The 22,499-nt window shown below is 37.4% G+C and overlaps 1 protein-coding gene across 6 annotated transcripts in view; it reads left to right on the forward strand.

Moving 5' to 3' along the window:
• The first annotated feature begins 8,908 nt into the window (after positions 1–8,908).
• dclk2a (doublecortin-like kinase 2a) overlaps positions 8,909–22,499 on the forward strand; it is a 46,339-nt gene continuing 32,748 nt past the window's right edge. For 3 of the 6 annotated variants that reach the window (XR_008152281.1, XM_052546392.1, XM_052546395.1), the window contains exons 1-2: positions 8,911–9,787; positions 14,470–14,810. Coding sequence is in view for 4 of the 6 variants with exons in the window: in XM_052546392.1 (XP_052402352.1) it covers positions 9,391–9,787; positions 14,470–14,810 (738 nt within the window). In the remaining 2 variants the exon portion in view is untranslated. Of the gene's footprint in view, positions 9,788–14,469; positions 14,811–22,499 lie in introns of all 6 variants that reach the window. The other 3 variants (XR_008152280.1, XM_052546394.1, XM_052546393.1) reach the window with 3 other exon arrangements.

A 22,499-nucleotide genomic window follows, 5' to 3' on the forward strand; every position in this document is an offset into this window, starting at 1 on the left:
TTTTTTTTTTTTTGTTTACTTAATGCATATATATAGTCATTTTGGCAACAATTCCAAGTTGCTACAACTTTGCCAATCTAATGTCACTATCAAGTTTATATAAACAACTAACATGCCTAAGCTTATTTGGGTAAGTGAGTTTCTGTTTTAGTTAAAATTCAGTAGAATTTTAATATGAATAAAATTCAGTCCTAGCTGAACAGCGGCCTCTCTGTAGGCATGCTGTTTATTAAAATGCTGTTTGTTAGATTTGCACCACACATACTGTAGCAATTGAAATTTTGGATAGAAAGATCTATCCTGGCCTTATCCAAACAAAAACAAAAAAAACCTTTATAAATAGGTCACTGATGTGAATTTTGGCTCCAGAAACTGCAGAAAGTGTCTTATTAATTTGTTATACAGAACTTTATATGTGACCTTGGACCACAAAATTAGTCATAAGGGCAAAACTGAGATTTATACATCATCTAAATGAATAAGCTTTCCATTGATGTATGGTTTTGTCACGATAGGAAAATATTTGGCTGAAATACAACTATTTGAAGATGTGCAATCCAGGGGTGCAAAACAAAAAACAAAAAAACAATTACATGCTGACAAAAAAGAAGGAAGTCTTGGCCTAATGGTTAGAGATTCGGACTCACAATCCAAAGGTTGCGAGTTTGAGTATCGGATTAGTACAATTGTAGATGGGGGAGTCAATGTAAAGCGCTTTCTCCACCCTCAATACCACTACTGAGGTGCCCTTGAGCAAGGCACCGAACCCCCGACTGCTCCCCGGGTGCCGCAGCATACATGGCTGCCAACTGCTCAGTGTGTGTGTGTGTGTTCACTGCTGTGTGTGTGCACTTTGGATGGGTTAAAAGAAGAGCAAGAATTCTGAGTATGGGTCACCATACTTGGCTGTTTGTCACGTCCCTTATAATATTATATTTTATAATAAACTAAAAATGGTTTGTGTGTGTGTGTGTGTGTTTTCATAAACAAGTTAACCAAAAGTTTATCTCTCTGTTAGCATTTTTCAGCGTGATGTCCTTGATTTCAAGCAATTTTTTAAAGGGCTCATATGATGTTTTAAAGATCATTATTTTGCGTATTTGGTGTAACAAATATGTTGACATTCTTTAATGTTAAAAAACATGTTATTTTTCAAATACTGTACATTATTGTAGGACCTCTATGCCCCGCCTTTCACAAAAGCATTGTTTTCTACAAAGTCCCTCCTTCAGACAAGCACAGTCTGCTCTGATTGGCCAACTGACCCAGTTCATTGTGAACACCACAAGCACTCAGCAGAAACATTACGCCCCTTTCCATTATCGCGAGCTTCATCTTTCAAAATAAATGTAAATGCAGTTAATAATGTCCTTAGATTTACCATCAGTTCAAGCCCGAAAGGAGAACAGAGTGGTGTGACAGACACAGTGATGAAGCTCATATGTGTTTGCAGTACACAAGCCACGGACGGTTAAGACAACTGACTCCATTTCTCTCTCTCACTCTCTCTCTCTCTCTCTCTCTCTCTCTCTCTCACACACACACACTCACACGCACGCACACACACACAGAGACACACGCAACACGCAAAACTCTGCATTTGAACAGTCAATAGTAAATACTTGAACTAATAACAAAACATACTAAAGTAGCTTTTTCAGAAGTGCCAGATTGTCATAGCAAAGTCAGAATGGCCTCCTCTCTTAGGTTCACAAAACGGTCATCCATAAAATGCATTACTGTTCTAAGTAATCTTAAAGATTCCTAAATGCATCTACCTGTGGAAAGCCAAATAATGTGCTTTTGCTTTCGCTTAGATACACAGAGTATCCCCCTGACATGGCTGCTTCAACACTAACTACGGTTACTGAAACACACCTTCTTTCTTTGCATGACCATTTGGGTAGCATTATGCAAATATTTCCACATAGTGACGCAGACATGTTTGAATGAGTCGTTTTAGGGGGCGTGGCAGTCTTAACTTCAATAAAGGATATCTTGAGATTGTAACACTTTAAAGAGAAAGGAAAAATTTGAATGGCATTTAACCAAAAACATTTACAAGTTATATTATTTAAGTTATATTGTTGATTCTAGAGGCCATGTTTTGTCTCTAACCTTACATATGATATTTTGTTATAATTGAACTCATACCACATCAATTAATGAATAAATAACAATTATAAATTATTGTTGCTTGAAGCACAGAGGAGGGCTTGTTTCTGTCCAGAACTGAACCAGAAGAAATGGAAATGAGCAACAGATGGATGGCAGGAGAGAGAAGACGAAAGGAAATGAGTGAAAGACACAACCAGAGATTTGAGAGGCATTAATTAATGCTTCGCCAGAAGCGTATTCTAATATCAGACACATGAAGTGGTTTTGGATATTTCACACTCTGTCCACAGAATAACATTATGCTCGAAGTGATTAAGTGGCCGTACATATTTCTCCCTAATTTGAAGCCCGTTTTCGTGCAGCGAGGTGATTGATCGTAAGAGGCACCTCAAGGAAGGTTGGAAACCAGCTAAGGAGATTGAGGTGCAGGTTTCCTAGCAACCAGAGGAACCATTGTCTCGGTGAGACGGAGGAACATCTGAGCAGCTCTGTTCAGCTCCAGCCCGTTTCAAATGCTTCTATCACACTGAATCAGCTGAAAATCTGGTCATGAATATGGGCACGCTATCTGATACAGTTTTCAGCCGATGAGATTGAAGTTGTTTATATAAGTAGAGGTCACTTTTCATTACGTAGACTATATGAATGTTCTTTTTGGAGTGTAGGCATTCAAAAAATCTGGCATTCTATATACAGTAGTTGTACATTCAAATACACTGGTATGACTGAGAGAGCAGTGACGTTTTAATTAATGCAAGGGTTTGCCTAAAATAGTCTGAGAGAGCGACAGTCCTGTTTAAGTTTCATTGATGCAGTGTCAGGGGTGTCTAGCACAGACAGTTTTGATAAATTGAGAATCCTTATAATTTGAACCAGGCCAAGAGTTGGAAGGATCCCTGAAGACTAAAAACGAAAGCCTGAGCAACAGTTCCATCTATTGACTGGTGACGTAGGAGATTTCAGGGGCAGATTATAAACTAAAAAGTTTGCTATGAAATGTTATAATATTTGAAAGTTAAAACGGACTGAATCTGCTATTCTAAATGCTATCACACGACAGATATGTTAATGGCCATTTGTCAGTCATCATGGTCTTTGCGCCTCAAGTGTGATGCGACATGAATCATGTCGAGTTTCTGCGCTAAAAGTTATGTTGCAACAATAACAACAAAGGCATTGCTATTTGGTCAAGCAGTGGTCGACACATGGGCCGTGACGCTTTCAAAACGTTACACAGCAGCGAACTGACCAGATAGTGCTATCCCACAAAGAGCGCTTTATATTCACTGTGAAACTATCCGTCAGTGAACTTGACTCATGCTGAAGCAATGCAAATTTGACCGTGCCAAGTGGGAAATTGTTAAGAAGAGCAGGGCAATGTGTTGGGCGGGCTGTGACTTGTCGTTGATTAATCGTGATTTTACATCATAGTTTTCACAAGGATGTATTAAAGGGATAGTTCAGCATTTGTCATTACACAGACAAATTATATTATTGATATTATTATATATATATATATATATATATATATATATTTTTTTTTTTTAACCCTATTTGACTTTCATTGTATAAACTAAAACAATTGAAACAAATCTTATTTTATGTTTCAAAGAAAACAAATTCTCATACAAAGAAAGTTGAGTAAATCGTGATAAAACCTCTTGGTTAGGCTACACTTTATTTTGATAGTCAACTTTAGATATTACCTTTATTATGTATCAATGCAACTACATGTCAGCTAACTCAATAATTTGCAATACATTTGTTACAGTATTTATTATTCTTTGTTATTAATCGTTGATAATTAATACAACACATCTGTTTAGTGTTAGTTAATGTTAGCTCAGTTCTGGTAAATACTGTTTAACAGGAAGGCCTACACCTTTTGATTTTGATAATGCATAAGTAGCCTAAATGTTGAAATCAACCCTAAGATGATAATAATAAATGCTTTAAATGTATTATTTTGTCATTGTTATTTCATGTGATGTACTGTATCCTTACTGTCATTTTTTATTTTTACTTCCTGTGAGACTTGACGGTCTCACATAGGCTACCCTTCCTTTTCATGTCTAGTAAACATATTATTAATGCAAACATGTTCTCATCTGCTTGAACAACTACCATATGTGTCCCAGCCTCATGGCCACAGCAGACGTGATGTTATTTCTCAAGGGAGAGTTTTTGGTGTGAGTTATATGATCAGATGGGCTGCCCAGTGAGCTCGTCCTGATGTGTGTAACCTTGGATCACTTTTGGCTACAGATGAGACAGACGCCGCTCGCTAACAAATGCGCTGGCTGACAGATTTATGGCATATTTAACAGCCAGATATTTTACCCTCTTGCTGCTAAAGTATGCCATCAGCCAAGATGTTCATTTGTAATAAAGAGCTCTCTGCTGTCCTGGTGCATCATTTACACAACTCCAAGGCCACCTCAGTCTAATGAATAGTCCAATGATAAGTGAGTGTATATAAATGTGTATAATGACATCTGTACTCCAATGTAAACATGGTTTATGAGGACACATTCCTTTGTCCCAGTAAAACAAAAGGCATAAAAAAAATGTGTTTTATGAAATTCAAAAATTGCCAGTAGTTTACTGTAAGGGGTAGGGTTGGTGTATGGCAATACAAATACAGTTTGTACAGTATAAAAACCATTACGCCTGTGGAGAGTCCCTGTAAAGAGTGTCTACCTACAAATGCAGAACGTTTTCTGTAAGGGGTAGGGTAAGGTTTAGGGGTGGTAGGGGTTGGATTAGTTTATAATATCTATAACTCTCTGTTTATAAAAACAATAAGTCTATAATGTGATGTAATGTCCCCATTTAGATAGCAAAAGAGTAAACAAGAAAAAAAAAATGTGTGTGTTTATGCCACATTGTGGGGACCAAATATCCCACAAGAACAATAAAACCTAAAATTTTGACATTGTGGGGTCCTCACAAGGAAAAAAGAAATAAATGATATATATATATATATATATATATATATATATATATATATAATAGTCAATTATGTTTATCCGAAAGTATAACAATGCAAACAGGTTTTCTATAAGGGGTAGGTTTAGATTAGGGTTGGGTTATGGGAGGGTAAATATTGTTTGGTAAGTATAACACTTACAAGGTCTATCATAATCCTCACAATTCACAGAAACAAACATACAAACGTGTGTGTGCACGCGCTTGTGTGTTTTCATGGCTCGGATCATCTCAACAGGAACTAAGACTCATTCAGAAGATTTGCCACTGACAGACTGACATTTTTATTAACCATTGATGAATACTTCTATTCAAAATGAATTCACATCAAATAAATGTAGCTACCCAGAAACCTTCACTTTGTCAAGTTGTATATAAGGGCATCACAATGTGGCAAATAGTGGAATTGCAGGTGTGAATGAATATAGTCCCACTGTGTCTGTGAGAGCAGTCTTCTACCTTTTTCATGCCATCTATGAACTTCCGTCATCAAAAATGAATGACAACAAAAAAATCACCTTTGATGATTAAAAAAAAAAAAATAAACCATGCCAATATTTAGTTGGATATGTTTTTACCAACTGTTTAGATAAATTGTGTATTTTGCTAACAGCGTAATTTCATTAATAATTTTGTTCATTATCACAAAGTTTGCCTGTAATAAAATGATTATACTTTATTGACAGCAGAGTCAGTAAAAATCATGAAATTAAATATGACGTGTGATGTGTAAAAATATATATTTTTCATATTTGTGCATTTACTATATAGTAAAGATATATATTATCATTTCATATAAAGAACGTATACATTTTACTTATATAGTTATAAACGCAGAGTTAGCTAAGTGAAATAATTGGTATTTATTTATTTTTATGGTATTTATTCACCCCCCAGACGCCCACCCACTTGACTGAACAGCTGCTAGTGACTGAAGCTTGACCTGTTTGGTGGTCTAAAATCAGTTGTTTTGGAATGGTGCATACCTGGATTAAGGAGGAGGAAGTTAATTGGTCCTTAAACTTTAGGCTATAAGACTGTAATTTTCCTCAGACCTTGAGTTTATATAACTTAATACTGTACAAGTGGAATGGATAGAAAAAATTCTAAATTTGGTACAGTACATAAAATGTGTTATGTATGCATTTGTGACGGTCCAGATTCCCCATTTCAGAACCGTTATCCTCCTGCGCATACATTATTCATCCACTAGATGGCAGGCTCTGATGACAGATATTTAATGCAGCTCCACAGCTATGCAGTCATCTCCCGTCTAAGACAAGATGTTTAGGGGCAGGTTTATTTGGAATAGTATTGGGCTACCATACTAGTGTTCATGGAAAACTATGTAAAGAACAAATGGCATGAATATTTCAAACATTTTTTCACGGATTTTATCTTACCATCCTTGCAAACTTTGACAAATCCACTTACTCCAACTTTAAAATAGCTCCCAACAAATTATTGGTATAGCTTTTCTTATTTCCAGAGGAACACATAAAGCACCTGCGTGTCCATACAAAAGTTAGGAAAAAGTATTCAGTATTCAGTTATAATCTTTCATTTTTTGTAGAAATGTTCCAGAAAATTTCTTTTTCTTTTCTTTTTCACGAGGGATACCAATTTTCTAGGATGAGTACTGAGTTGCTGTTTATTCTTGAAATGATTTAAATAAATCAGAAGCTGTATTTACCTTGAGTATTGTCATTGTCGAAAGGATTGGATATCTAGTTCTAAAGATGAAAATAAGCATTTAACTAATAACTTCAACTGTTCCTTTTACTCTTTTATAAATTAATATTAGTCAAATTAAACAGCATAAATGTATATTAAAGAGTAAAAAAATATATTTTATTTAATTTAATTTATATGTTGATCCACTCTTATAATGTTTCCAGTATCATATGCGCAGGAAGTGGGGGTGCTGACGGTGCTACAGCTACTTTTTTTTCTGTGGTCAACTGTTTATTTGTTAGGAAAAAAATAAAATAAATAAAAAAATAAAATCGGAGTGTCTATTTACACTAAGTGCAGATAGGTCGCTTTGTTGGCAGAGTCGCCGGTTTCATCCACCAACGTGTAATGGTTCATTGTTTCAGGTGGCGTATAAGAGAGAACAGGTGCTGTATTACTTCTGACGTGATCGCCCCGGGTTCGAATCTGCCTTTAGTCGTACTGTTTTTCTCCGTTTTCAAATCACATCAGAAAAGCATTTAATTTTGATAAAAATGATGGAAATAATCAAAAAGTTGAAAAGTATTTATTTTGTCCCATAGGTGGCATCATCATTTAATAATTTGAATTCAAATTTACACTCAGTAAGTTATGATTGCATACTGTTTTATAATGTATTACAATGCTGAGGTATAGACAATATGTAATTAGCAGAACATCCTGTTATTTTAACATAGTATAAATATAATCTATAGCTATTTGTACTTAGTGTAAATAGTATTCCAAAAGATACTGCAGCATCATAGCATCTATCGCTAAAAAAATATGCTATTTGCACTTGTAAATGGCATATGATATCACTAAAGAATACAGCTACAGTATTTTCACTAGCCTCTATACCCGAGCGTACAGCACCCCAACCTAAAACATCTTCCTGCGCCCCTGCAGTGATTATGTAAGACCTAAGGCAGGAGTTTCTCTGCAGTGAGGAGAATCTCCTCTCTCCCTCCCTCTCTGTCATTTTTGAGAAAGGGATTCTTTCTGCCCTGCAACAGTTATTGTCTTCAGGATTTCCTCTCTACAGGGCTTTTCTTCCTGTTTACTTCATTTCATGCAGTTGCAGCAGTTCTCATTATTCCTTTAATTCATAAAATAACTGCCAAGTCAGTGTTTGCCCTCACAGTGTCTCAGGAGGCCTACACACCACTGAAATATTAGATATTTTGCTTAATCTGTGTCTTGATATTACAGTCAGCAGTTACAGTGTTGTGACTGCAAGAATACTAAAGAGCAAGAGAAACTGCTGTTCTTGTGAAACTGCTTGATTTTTAGAACAAAGACAAACTGCCTAAAAGATTCTGCCCTGTGTATTAACAAAGTGCTGTAGTCTAATCTTGTGAGTATTTATGTATACTTAAGGTTGTGCAAACTCTAAAATATGAATATTTACATTATGAATATTTAGCAGAAAAATGGTGTCTGTGTCTCATATATGTAAAAATGAGTTAAATTTATTCACTTTATATGCTTTAGACATTAAGCATCCACATTTTACATCATTATTGGGTGCTTTGGGTGAGGCTGATTTCAGGTAATAATGTTAATGTTCAGTTTCTTACCCAGACTGATCACTTCACAATCGCTGATCATGAACTGATGTATTCGTCTAGTCAAAATGACCATAACAACATTTCAGGTGCTGTGGTTAGTCAGGTTTTGCCATCCCACAATAATGCAAAGTCACATGACTTTTCGATGCGCATGAGGAATTTACTCGGCAAGCGAGCGTACATTTTTTTTTTTTCCAAATTAAGGAATTTTTATTTGGCATTTGCCGTTTCCATCATTAGTTTCTGATGCGACATCTCAAAGTGTGCATAAAAACAGGGTGATGGAAAGATATGGAATTGCAATTTATAACATCAGGAAGGACCATGGTTTCAGCTAAAAATCTTTACTCTTCTACAGAAGAAAAAAGTCACTTACATCTAGGGTGTTACAAATAACCTGTATTTTTCCATTTTTGTCGTGAACTATCCCTTTAAGTTATTTTGACCCCTTTGAAGGTTGAGGCCCCCTAGTGGGTCACACAAAAACACTGCGTTTGGTGAGATATTGGCGTTTTAGGACCCTGAGGAGGAGCAGCTCTTGCCCTCTCCTCCGTGGCGTTTATGTAGGTGTGTGGCGTGTGTTGTTGGCCTGATTGAGTGTCAATGGAGGGATGAAGAGAACCGCGGACGGTCACGCGTGTCCAGCATGCGCACATAGCTACAGCTCTGCGCGTCTCATCTCATCATGACCGGCGCTCACCTCAACAATAGCGTCTCTCCTTGAATTCTACAGCTCTTGGATTTTGTTGACTACTGGGACTTTCACAACCTTTTTTTGTTCTCACTCGTAAAATATATTTTACCAACTCCTTTATTTAGCTGTATAAAAAGTTGAAGAAAACGGGTTTTGGTATTTTGTTTGACTGATTCCCTACAGACAATGCACATAATCGGTTGAAAGTCCTTAGAAGGAAAAATAACAAGAACAACCGGCAGAAACAACAACACAAAACAAGCTAATTTATTCAAGGATCCGCGCTTTGACTTAAAGGAAATAAACATGTCCAGCAGAAGCATCGAGTGGGAGCATTTCGAGGAGCGCGAGAAGAGTCACCGGTCCACGCGGGGCAGTGGCGCTTCTCATTCCGGCTCGCGGGGTAACGGGCTCGTGCCTAGTCCCGCTCACAGTGCGCACTGTAGTTTCTACCGCACGCGCACACTGCAGTCGCTCACCTCCGAGAGGAAAGCGAAAAAAGTTCGCTTCTATCGGAACGGTGATAAGTACTTCAAGGGCTTGGTGTACGCGGTGTCCAGTGAGCGCTTCAGATCCTTCGACGCGCTGCTGATGGAGCTCACCCGCTCCCTCTCGGACAGTGTCAATTTACCGCAGGGAGTCCGGAACATCTATGCCATGGAAGGGGGGAAGAAGATCACCAGCCTGGATGAGTTACTAGAAGGTGAGGTTGAAGACTGTACAGGTGCCGAAGTCTAAATAGACATAACAGGCACTTCAAATTCTTTCCCCCATGTGACATCCAGTAAAGCATCACTGCTATTCTCATACTTTAGTGATTGTAAGGATGCATTGTTTGCAATGTTGCAACATGGGAAGTCGGTGCAGATAACTTTTTTATTTCAATTAAGTCTCTCAAACACACAAACACTGGATTTTCAATTCACACTGCACTTTCCAATTGGCATGCTGTATATTGCAAAGACGTCTATTCATTCATTTATTTACATCTCAATCAATCAATTAATAATATGTACCAGTAAAGGTAATATGAAGAGCGTCTTCTCACTGTAGCTATTTGTTAACTTTAAACATTGCAAGCCCTGCATGATAAACAGGATAGCAGTTCTTAACATATGTTTACTGTACATTTACTTCATTTACTAGCAGCTGATAAAACAGTATATTAGTCTCAAGTCACTTAATGCTACAGTCATTACTAAGGCCCATTTCTTTCCTTACTGAACTTGAAAATAGACAGGAAACAGGATTTTAAAGTGATAGCTCACTCAAAAATAACAAATGTTTAACCATTTGCTCACCCTCTTGTCAATCCATCAGCAGAAAGGAAACTAATATGTTTTTAACTGTTTTTGTCAATATAATGTAGGCCCAATGGACCAAGCTGAATTTCAGTATATGGGCAGAAACATAAATCATTAATATCCTCAAAATACATTCTGTGTTCCATAGAAGGGAAAGCCATTTGAAACAACACAAGAGTGAGTAAACAATCACGCAATTTTGCCATTTTTGGGGAGTTAATTATTTATTTGACTGCCCTCGGTCATTCAAAGCCAATACTCAACCACATTAAATGAGTATGAGTATATTCTTAATAATGTTTCCTTAGGATGGCTTTTTTTATATGTGTGAATCAAAGATTTAGACTTGACTGTCATAAAAACCAACCAATTATACAGACCTTGTTGTTATTGCTCTGTGGTATTTCAACAATAAACTGAATGCAGAATCCATTGCATAATTAAATAATTTATGTTATTGCAAACACAAATGCCTTGGTCCAGCATGTGAGATTGTGACGTAGAATGTGGCTCTGTGTTTGCTCACTGACAATTGTACAAGTGCTTTGCATTTGAAGTGCCGAGCTCAGCGTCTCTTCACGCCGACTGAGGGTTGGCTTAGTTCACTTTTGTGTTACAAATCTGTGTAAGGTCTTACACGCACATGATCAAAGCTACGAATGCTATTTGCTAAAGATTGCCAGCAATGGATATTTGTTACTATACTGCTTATTGTGCTGGCCCACCACACTTTGTTGAATGATAGGCACATCGGGGTCCCATCTGGACATCAAGGCAGTACTGGTTATGAGAGGGTGATGGAGGGTTCATAACCCCAGTGGTTGTTCCAGTCCACACCTGAGTCTCATGTGAATGACATCAGTATTACTATATTTCTGTTTTCCAACACGTTATGTCAAATAGCTGTCAGTAATGTTGACCCCATCTGGAGTCTACTTGATTAATTAGCCTTTTAATTTCTCAGCTTAATAAAGCCCAGTCTCTTGGGAACCTCTCCCTCCCTTCTATTTCTGAGGCAAACTGAGTAAAATTGAGATTTTATGATCTGGTGGCCAGAACAATGATGTTTATGCTGTGGATGAGTGGTTGTAGTTCTGGGTCAGCGGTGGAACTAAACATTTGCCATAATCTTAGTACTAATTGTTTTTTTTTATCAATCTGAAAATGTTTTTAAAATAGCTGCATGCATGAAGTTTCTGTCGCTTGGTGTTTTGGGTTTTGTTTTCAACCTTTAATAGGTCTTCATTTTGGCTCATTGTTTTAATTTGGATTGCACATTAAACCTGAAATATTATAAATGCATCAAAGCTCACAGGCCATGGTTATATCACACATCTTTTCGTACTCTCGTGTGAATAAACAAACACTTCAGTCACACTAGGTGAGTCATCTGTACTCAGTGGCCTGTCTTAGCTACTAAGATGAGAAATATATAATTTTAGGATGTAGACTTTGCTCTTCAGATTCAGATGCTATTCTTGATATACTTAATTTATGATATGTGTTTTCTGAGTAGATAGGGTTTACGTAATATATATTTTTGTATATGCTCAAAAATTCATCCTATGTTTGATCTGGACTTTTGTGTTTCTATGTGAGGTTATAAACCTCAAATGTAAGTGTCATTAAAGGAACACTCCACTTTTTTTTGTAAATGGGCTCATTCTCCAACTCCCCCAGAGTTAATAAATTGAGTTTTACAGTTTTTGAATCCATTCAGCTGATCTCTGGGTCTGGGGATAGCACTTTTAGCATAGCTTAGCATTCATCATTGAATCCTATTAGACCAGTAGCAACTCGCTCAAAAATGTCCAAAGAGTTTCGATATTTTTCCTATTTAAGACTTGGCTCTTCTGCAGTTATATTGTGTACTAAGATCAGCGGAACTACAGAACTACACAAGAGTCCCATTTTTAAATAGGAAAAATATCAAAACTCTTCGGTCATTTTTGAGCGAGATGCTACTGGTCTAATAGGATTCAATGATGTATGCTAAGCTATGCTAAAAGTGCTACCGCCAGAGATCGGCTGAATGGATTCAAAAATGGTAAAACTCAATTTATTAAATCTGGGGGAGTTGGATATTGAGCCTATTTCCAAAAAAAGTGGAGTGTTCCTTTAAGGTGTTTATTTCACTGTTTATAACTGAATTGGATCTGTAAAAATGGACAGATCAGGGGTCAGTACTTGTTCAAAGTGAGGTATTTGAATGTAATTTTTTGTTATTACAATTGCTCTGCAGAAATGCAGCTCTGAACTTGAAGAGAAGCACTTCACATTCTTAAGACTCATTTTCAACTCTTGATGTCATCTTGACCCCTTGACCTAAACATGAGAATCACTTTACCACCACAAAACTTACACCGCTCAGCAAACATTATGTGACCCTGCACCACAAAACCAGTTGTAAGGGTATGTTTTTCAGAAGTGATGTATGGTTTGTTAGTATAGGACAATATTTGGCCGAGATACAACTATTTGAAAATCTGGAATCTGTGTGCAAAAAAATATAAATATTGAGAAAATCGCCTTTAAAATTGTCCAAATTAATTTCTTAGCGATGCATATTACTAATCAAAAATTAAGTTTTGATATATTTACAGTAGGAAATTAAAACAATATCATCATGGAACATGATCTCCACTTAATATCCTAATGATTTTTGGCATAAAAGAAAAATCAATAATTTTGACCCATACAATGTGTTTTTGGCTATTGCTACAAATATACCCCAGTGACTTAAGACTGGTTTTGTGGTCCAGGGTCACAAATATTTTTCCCGTTTATTCATCAGAAGGCATAACTGTTGTAAATATGACATTCAGACATGTTTTCTCTAAGGTAGGGAGGAAGCAGGAGGGGATGTTTGGTTTCAAGGGTTGTTTGTCCTCTTTTGAGACACTAGCGTATCTTTTGTCCTGACAGCACTGCACTCCTTAGGATGACAAAGCTCTATTTTCAGACCAGCTGCCTCTGCTGGAGTGCCAAGATGTGCCATCATCACACATTAACAACAAGCATGGCCTTTATGCTGCCGCACACACTTTCATGGGTTTTAAGTATTTAACGCAATGTCTATCACACAAGTTGATGTTTAGTTATGTTAACATTTCATAATGAATTCCATAATGAAAGAATTTATGCAATGTTTCTTGGGAAATAAAATTACATGTGGTATTCATTTATATGGCCTTTTGGTTTGTGAAGTATAGCTATGGGAATGGGAGTATGTTTAAAATACTTTGCCTTGGACTTTGTCCAAAACCACAGCTGAAAAGTGTTGAGAGGCAGAGCTGGGGTCACGGATGGGTTACGTGTGTTTTATTCAACCCAACCCTTTGCAGTCTCCCGTTGTTTTATACATTTATGATGGCAGTATATTATTATATTTACTTTTTTATGAGATGCTGAGGTGCATAGAAGCATGTATCATCCTTGGTGTGAAATATATATGTTGATAAATTATAGCAACTTTACATTTCAGAATTACTATATCACAAAATAGCAATTTTATATTTATAGGAATTTAAATATGGCTCTATATCTCACGATAAGACTTTATTTCTCACTTTTATTTCACACAAACTTAATATATCCCAGTTGCAACTTTCTCATAATTGCAAAATTGTCTTTATTATAATGGTGGTTTTATATTCCAAAACTGTATCAAACTGCAATTGTATGTCACTTTTTGACCTTAATTCATATTTTAAACTTCAGCTCACAATTACCTGTTTGATTTTGTTTCACTGCAAAAAAAAAGTGTGTGTGGGGGTGGGGGGGGGGGGGGGGGTTTGGTCTTTCATATAAGATTTAGTAGAATTAATGTTATATTTAAAAACTTTTGAATCAATATTTAATCACGTAAAAATAGGCCGTATTCATCACATTATTTAAATGTCTACTTCATAAATATCTAAAATCACCTCCAAAACATGATGTCAAAAATGCATTTGGAATTAAATGAATGATTTAGGATTTCAGTAAAGTACTTTCTTTCATTCATAACTGAAGACCTATATCTGCATTTTGAAGCATTTTGAACAAAACAATTCCGTTCATCTTTTTCTTCTCTTGGCAGGTGAAAGCTATGTGTGTGCTTCCAATGAACCATTCCGTAAAGTGGAGTACACTAAGAATGTCAATCCCAACTGGTCAGTCAACGTGAAAACGGGCACATCCCGCTCGCTGCCATCCCTTACCACATCAAAGAACGAGCTGAGAGAACGAGAGAGCAAAGACTTCATCAAACCCAAGCTGGTGACGGTCATCAGGGGTGGTGTCAAACCCCGTAAAGCTGTCCGGATCCTCTTGAATAAGAAGACGGCTCACTCCTTTGAGCAGGTGCTCACGGACATCACTGACGCTATTAAACTGGATTCTGGCGCTGTGAAAAGACTCTATACTCTGGAGGGCAAACAAGTAAGTGATAGATCTAAAAAGTCATTTAATAAAATTATTTAAATAAAAAAATTAGCTAAAGCCCAAAGGGGGTTGAAATGGCCCCTATGGTTTCAATAAGGTCATTAATCTAAATGTTGTGTGAGTGATTTATGCTCTGGGTCTGGAAACCATAGGAAACCAGCATAGGCCTATTATTTGGCATAATATCATTACTACGTCTTTACGTTGAACAGCTATAACTTTTTATTCCTATGCCAAAGGCTCTACAAACTCTACACACTGCATTTTTATATTAGATGTGTGGTTGCATAGACACAAGTGCATAGCAAGATTCAAAATTTCAGTTCCTCATAGGAACACATTTGCCTCAAGCACGCATGTTTTTTGCCATGATTTTTAGTTTTTGACATTTAGGTATTTTTAGTATAAATTTCATATTTCCATGACCTGCTCGTACAATAAATATGGGATTTTCTTTAAAATGTCATCTCTGGAGATGATTTTCATAAATTCATAAGAAATTTGCAGATATATTAAATATATCAGCAGCTTAGTTGGGTTTTTATTCTATTCTAGAAGTCAACATTTATCAGTCCTTTTTAGCAGCCCTAAGTTTAAGCAAGTTAAGTCTATAACTTCCTAACTTGTGAGGTGAAGAAGAGGTGAAGTTTGTAACTTCCTATTCTCACTGCATTTCTCCTTCTTCTTGGATGCTCAAATAGAGCATTGTCCTGGAAAAAACGAGGCCACACTTTGTGTTTTATCACCTTTAAAAAATGTGAACGCTTCAGTGATGCTACCCTCAAGGGACTCTCAAATAATGATCTGAGCTGTTGTCGTATAGATAGTGCAGAATTATACATCAGGAGCTGGTAATTACCACCTGAACCCTCTTTAATTCTGAATCTGCTTTAACCAGTCCAGACGGGATTTCCAGATGGGGCATGTCTTTAGTCACCTCTGTGGTTATTAGGACACTAAAACAAGTCATTCTCATTTCATTTATGTGGTTAAACCAATCTGCAGTTCATTCTAAGTTAAACAAAGTGTCAAGTAAATAAATGTGTTGGATTCTGTTGCAGCTTTACATCATTCATTGATGTTTTATCTTAGTAATGAAATACTTATTAATAAGAAGTAATCAAAATTCTTTGGTTATTATTATTATTATTATTAACAGTAGTATCTGAAAGAAAATAGACCGGAACAGACAGTACTGGCAGAAAGCACAATTGACCTTTGTATTATGGTAATGACAGGGACACTGAGCATTCAGCCATGGTCTTTCCAGCAGAGACAGTATTCAGGACTATTCAATTCTCTCCTTTTATCTGTACATGCAGCATTTCCTCTGTGTGCTCCTCTGTGTTAGTTTACTAGTCTTTTAATCATTTGAGACACTATATCTTTTTTTTCCTAAAAATCTAAATGTTGATTTTCAGCAAATGTAGAATACGCATTGTTTATGTTGAACAAAAATAAATTTTGAAGGATTTTCATGCAGAAATCTTATGGGGGCAGGGGAATTATCCCCTTCTGTTCTCATCCAAAAAGCACACCTGGTGGGTTGTGGATAGCTGATGTGTCTTGATGATGTTGTCATGGATTCGGCACATCAGTGGTGAATTGTATATAGAAAGCTCCTGGCTGCCTCTCGACCACCGTGAATCTCTTTGGAATATAGTGAGAGAGCGTATTCGCATATTTGAAGTCTGTCCCGGCTTGATCTGTCTTAATTATGCTAAACTCCCTCCAAGAAATGCCTGACAAAGGTGAATGTAGAATTATTATGGAAATGTCTCAGGCTGGATTTATCTGACAAAGTAGCTGAAATAAGTCACTCACCTCGTCCTCTGTTATTTGGGTGTGTGATATTGTTGGAAGAAATAGTCATTTTGAGACCATGCAAACTAACCGACAGAACCCTCATGGAGGTCCCGCAGTGCTCTGTTTTCGGCCCTTTTTGTTTCAGTATTTACATACTCTTAGTCACATCCGGTCTCAGTTATTATTTCTATGCAAAAGACATTCACATCTATATTTTCACTTGTTCTGAATAAGACCTTCCACTCTTATAATCTTACATAATACCTGCATTTAGGTCTGGTTGCACTCTCACCTCCACATATATAACAATGCCAAAACTCTGGTTAGCACCACAGCTCTGCAACTAATTCCCATTGAACTTTTAAAGGGGGGATGAAATGCTATTTCATGCATACTGAGTTTTTTACACTGTTAAAGAGTTGGATTCCCATGCTAAACATGGACAAAGTTTCAAAAATTAAGTTGTACGTTTGAAGGAGTATTTTTGTTCCCAAAATACTCCTTCCGGTTTGTCACAAGTTTCGGAAAGTTTTTTTCCGAGTATGGCTCTGTGTGACGTTAGATGGAGCGGAATTTCCTTATATGGGTCCTGAGGGCACGTTTGCCGGAAGAGCGCGCGCTCCCGTATAGCAGAGCACTGAGAGCCTCCTTGCAAATATCTCTGCCTCCTTGTTAGTGCGTCTGCCTCCCATGCCGGAGACCCGGGTTCGAGCCCCAGTCGTTGCTGCTGCTGCTCTCGTTCAGTTTCAGCCTCGGGATCTGATTCTGGATCATACATAAACGGCTGAATCTGACTGTAAGCCATGGTTTGTTTTGGATGATGGTTTTTCCCTCAAGATAATGTCACAGCTTCCACATGCTCTCAACGTAAAAGCCTACTGGCGCTCATGATTCTTTAGCTCCGCCCACACGCCACGCCTCCAGCCGGTCGTGTTTTTCCGGGAAAAATCGGTACAGACTATCTTTCTCTTATGAATATAATAAAACTAAAGACTTTTTGGAGTTATGAAGGATGCAGTACTACTCTATAGGTACTCAAGATTAACAGGATATTGAGTGAAAACGAGCATTTCACCCCCCCCTTTAATGATTGTTATTATTATAACTTAGAAAAGGTTGGACTTTTAACCTAAGTAGACTTCATTTGTAGAAAACATTTAAATTGAACCATATGTTAGACAGACTCAACCTATCAAATGGATGTTTAGGAAAAGTGCTCTACATTATTCATTGACTTTATGTATCTGAGATTGAGCAGCCAATGGCAGAATACCACTTATAAATGTGGGCTTTAGTGCTGTCTATGATTGGGAAGAGCATGTCATCTACCCTGCAGCACAAGGAATCCTAATGTCTGTTAGTGGCTCAGTGGGAGTAGCTTCTGGCACACACACAAATGGTTTGTCAATGATAAGCATTAAAAATGTATGATGGGATAGCACTGCAGTGATACCCATGTCTTTAAGACATTTCAGGAATATCCCTTTCATGGAAGAGACATTTTATGAATCTTAACAACAGCAAATGGGATTTTTTAATTTTTTTTACATTTAGATCACAATATGAAGTCAAGGTTAAAAAAAAAAAATATATATATATATATATATATATATACATGTATGTGTGTGTGTGTGTGTGTTGTTGTATTTTTATCTAATGGTTTAAAAGTAGCAGCTTTTAGTTCCAGGTCATTTTTAGTAGCATTTGTATTGTACTTTTACATGCCTACTAGATCTCATTTGTACCTCTAATGGTTTAAAAGTAGTCATGGGACCCCAAAGCGTATTATTTTTATAGAATATGCTCTACTGTACATAAATTGGTCCTTTTTATTTCTATACAGTTTATCTTGTGTACTCACCTCAGCAATCATATAATGAGGCATTTGTGCATAGATCAGTGCTGCTGTACTGTCACTGTGTCTTTTCTTAGCCTAAGTAAGATTAACCTCTTTGATAAATCTCTTTACAACTGAGGAATGAGAAACGGGATGAGAAGAAAAACATTCAAGCGTTCAGATTGGCACTTTATATTTGTAGACACCAGTAACAAGGTTCCAAGAAACACCCAACTAAATCAAAATGCAGTGCAAATCCATCATACTGACTTAGATGAAACTTGTCTTACATTTTAGCTGCTTACTCAAACACTCAATACTCATCTTATTGCTTTCATGGGATGAGTGTGTTTGTGTGTGGTTGTATAACTGTATACAGTATATATGTCTGTAGATGCACAGTAGGCTTAATTTGTTTTGGAACTGTGTTTACTTGAGAGCCTTTTGGTTGGTTCAAGCAGGGCATCATTGCATGTCATATCTGATTACAGTTGGTATGCCCTCAATAGGACTGTGAATGTGAAGAGCTAGATGTGGCATGTCCTCAATTCACAGCTGCGAACACACTAGATGAAAAGGACATCCCCTGCTCCAGATTATATGGTGTAACTAGTCTGTTTCTGAAGATATGTGTGCTAGTGTGGCGTAAAGAGAACTGAAGCCCAAGAACCCATATTGGGCAGGGTAATATTAGCTGGGATTTATTTGTTTATGCGCTGTATATATTTATGTATTTATGCTACCTTTTAAGGTTTGGGGTCCGTAAGAATATTTTGACCAAAACATATTACGAAATTTTATTACAATTTAAAATAACTGTTATTACTTCAATAGCAACGCTAAATTTTCAGTAGGCATTGATTACTCCTGTCTTCAGTCTCACATGATCCTTCAGAAATCATCCTAATATGCTGATTTGTTGCTCAAACATTTCTTCTTATTATTATCAATGTTGAAAACACAGTTGTGTTGCTTAATATTTTTGTGGATCCATTATACATTATTTTCAGGATTCTTTAAAGGGGGCAGAACACACAGTTTATATCTCCATCTCCATTTTATCTCCGTCTTTAGTTTTATCATATTTACAAAAGGAAGATGTAGCTTTACGATTCTCTCCGAAAACAGCCGAACTCTTGGAGGCATGTTGTGGGTGGAGCTAAAGGAGGTTGGACTTTTAACCAGAATAGACTTCATTTGTAGAAAACATTTAATTGAACCATATATGTTAGACAGTCTCAGCCTATCACTTGCGTGCCAATTGCCAACAAAACACCAACATTTGATGCCATTTTACTTACCGCCTGCACTTCTGAATCATGACTGAGATCTTTTATCTCTAGGACTGCTCCGTCTTTCAGTATTAAACAATGTGCAAATCCAGCGTTGAACTGGGCCTTGTTTATAAAACATTTTTCGCCAAAATGACAGGAACAAACAAACACACTTGCGTAACTCTGTTTCTTCCCCAGAAAAAACAGACTGCATTCACTGTTCACCAAACACTGAGTTCTTTGGGAAACTGAGCAATGGTGATGATGTTGATGGGCGTGCTCTTGCTCTCGCTCTGTGTGCACGCTCTTCTGGGAGAAGTGCCCATACAAGGAATTCCGCCCTTCATGATGTCCATGAAGGGCCATGCTTGAAAAAAACTTTCCAAAACTTATACGAACCCAGGAAGTGTAACTAACAATATAATTGTTTTAAAAGCCTTTCTAGAACTTATTATAAGACAAAACCACAGCCTTGCTCTAGTCAGAGTCAAAAACCATCTGAGCCTGAGAATTATCCATTGCCTTGAAATCAAAGAAAGTCCCCTATCACAGGCTAAATTATGAATATTTAGGGGTAACATGCATGTTAACATGATAGCCACTGGATGCCATCTGCTTCCGAGCATTCCGAGCCTAATTCCCGGCAGGTGGGGGTGGGGATGCTGAGGCAAAGACACCCCACTGAGACTCCATCCAGATCTGCTGTAGTAATTGAACCTAACGGTTGGAGGATTTAAAGTGCAGCTGGCAGGTGTGGGCCGCATTTAGGGGGGCTAGCGGATCTGTACTAGCCAACACAAGACTCTCTCAGTCAGATACGCTTCTTAACATCCAACTCCATGAATGCCAATCACTCTTTTCCCTTTCTTTTTTCCCCCCAAAGAGCTTTGCTTGGTTTTACACCACAGAAGCAGATGGAGAGAAAGAAGCTGCACTTTCTTTGGCATGAGTTTACATTAGGGTTGCCAAATTAGTAATAAGTAAATAAAACTGACCAGTTTTTGATGTATTAGCCTAGATGTTAGACGCATTACGTCTTCCCCCGGCTGCGTGCTTTGTGATTAGCTGATAATGGCAACCAATGACATGGTAATAGACCCTCCATAATGGTTTTATAAATCTGCATGAGGACAAGTCTGTCTCCAGGGAGACTGTTGAGGGGAGGTAGCGTGTGAGAGGCTGGGAAGAGGGGTCAGGCACTTAAGTTATCATCGCTAACCCACATGCACCCTGCTGCCGCCACCTCTTCCTCATTGAAGTCACTTTAAAAGTCATTTTTAAAACCCAAGATTAGAGCTCTGTTGGCTTTCCCAAGTCATATGCACATTTGGTGAAACCTCCGCATAGATCTTAAGACCTTAATCTTTCTGAAATCTGCTTAGGAATGAGAAATATGAATGTTTTGCTATGTGCCAAACACATGTTTTGTTCCCAATCCAGTAATCTCAGCATATACTTGAAAAGGGATATGATTAGCAAAGCTGCAGACATGAACAGAAGATAAATGTACTCTAATAAGAGTCTAAAAATCTATCTATCTATCTATCTATCTATCTATCTATCTATCTATCTATCTATCTATCTATCTATCTATCTATCTATCTATCAGGGTTTTTTCAGAATAACTACATATAACTATATCCGTCATACCGTGAAATCCGTCCACCCCTAACCATAGCCATGTCCAGCACTGACAGAGGGATACACAGATGGAGGAAGAGTGCAAATAAGAGTGTTTAGTGTCTGAAATAGGTGCTGTGTATTTGGGGGAGTGATGGACAGTGGGGGGGTTGGTGATTGACACATGGGCCTGGAGTACATTAGCATACTAAAAGCCTTACAGCAATTTATGTTTGCATGACAGAATAATGTGAACAAGAAACTGATATCTGATAGCAGAGACAACAGACGTCAGACCACATCTCTTCAGGTCTTTTAAATCACATTAGATCATCAACGCACAGCAGGAAATAGGACACTTTGTTTCAGTACTTTACAGTCTGTCCGCTAGGGTTTATTGAGATGTCTAACATAATCTCTTTGTCCTGTCAATCACTCATATTAGTTTTACCTCACAGTCAGAGCAGGAATAATGAAATCAGCTATTTCAAATTAAATGTATTGTTAGTCAAAACAAGTGTGGGTTAGTTGCTTTCTTGTGATATAAAAATGTGAGGCGTCCTTAAGTGGCTCTGAGGCACACGAGGACATACACATTATTTGCTTCACTTGTTTTAAGGGCAGATCAGGATTAAAAGACTAATTGAGGTCAGACACAAAGTAGCATGAATCTGGATAACAATCATTCCCTGTCTTCCAATCAACATAAACCACCATCTGCATATGTGGCATTAATATAACAAAAATCTGTATGGATGCTTCATTTAAGTTGTGGGCAGAATAGAAAGTGTCTAGTGTCTGTGGCTTGTCTGACAGATCCGCCAGACCCAGCAGGCATCGCTAGGAGACACAGGGCTGGCACACGACCAGAAACATGTCAGTGGAGCCAGCCGGGGTCACTGTTTGATCTCAGTGCCCTCTTTTGTTTTTGTCTGCACAGTCTGGAGTCTTTATCAAGTGAGTCTGATGGGCGCAGACAAGGATTTCCACGTGCCCCATTATTCACCTGTATCAGTTTCCTGTTTGTTGTCATTTTTCATTTTAACACATTCCTACTTACTCATGAATTCCTGTCCCCCCCAAGTTTTTTTTTTTTTTTTTAATGATCCAAAGCATCTAATATGATGCTGTTTTTAAGAAACTTCAACT

This window comes from Carassius gibelio, chromosome B1 (genome assembly GCF_023724105.1).
Source record: "Carassius gibelio isolate Cgi1373 ecotype wild population from Czech Republic chromosome B1, carGib1.2-hapl.c, whole genome shotgun sequence".
Lineage (NCBI taxonomy): Eukaryota > Metazoa > Chordata > Actinopteri > Cypriniformes > Cyprinidae > Carassius > Carassius gibelio.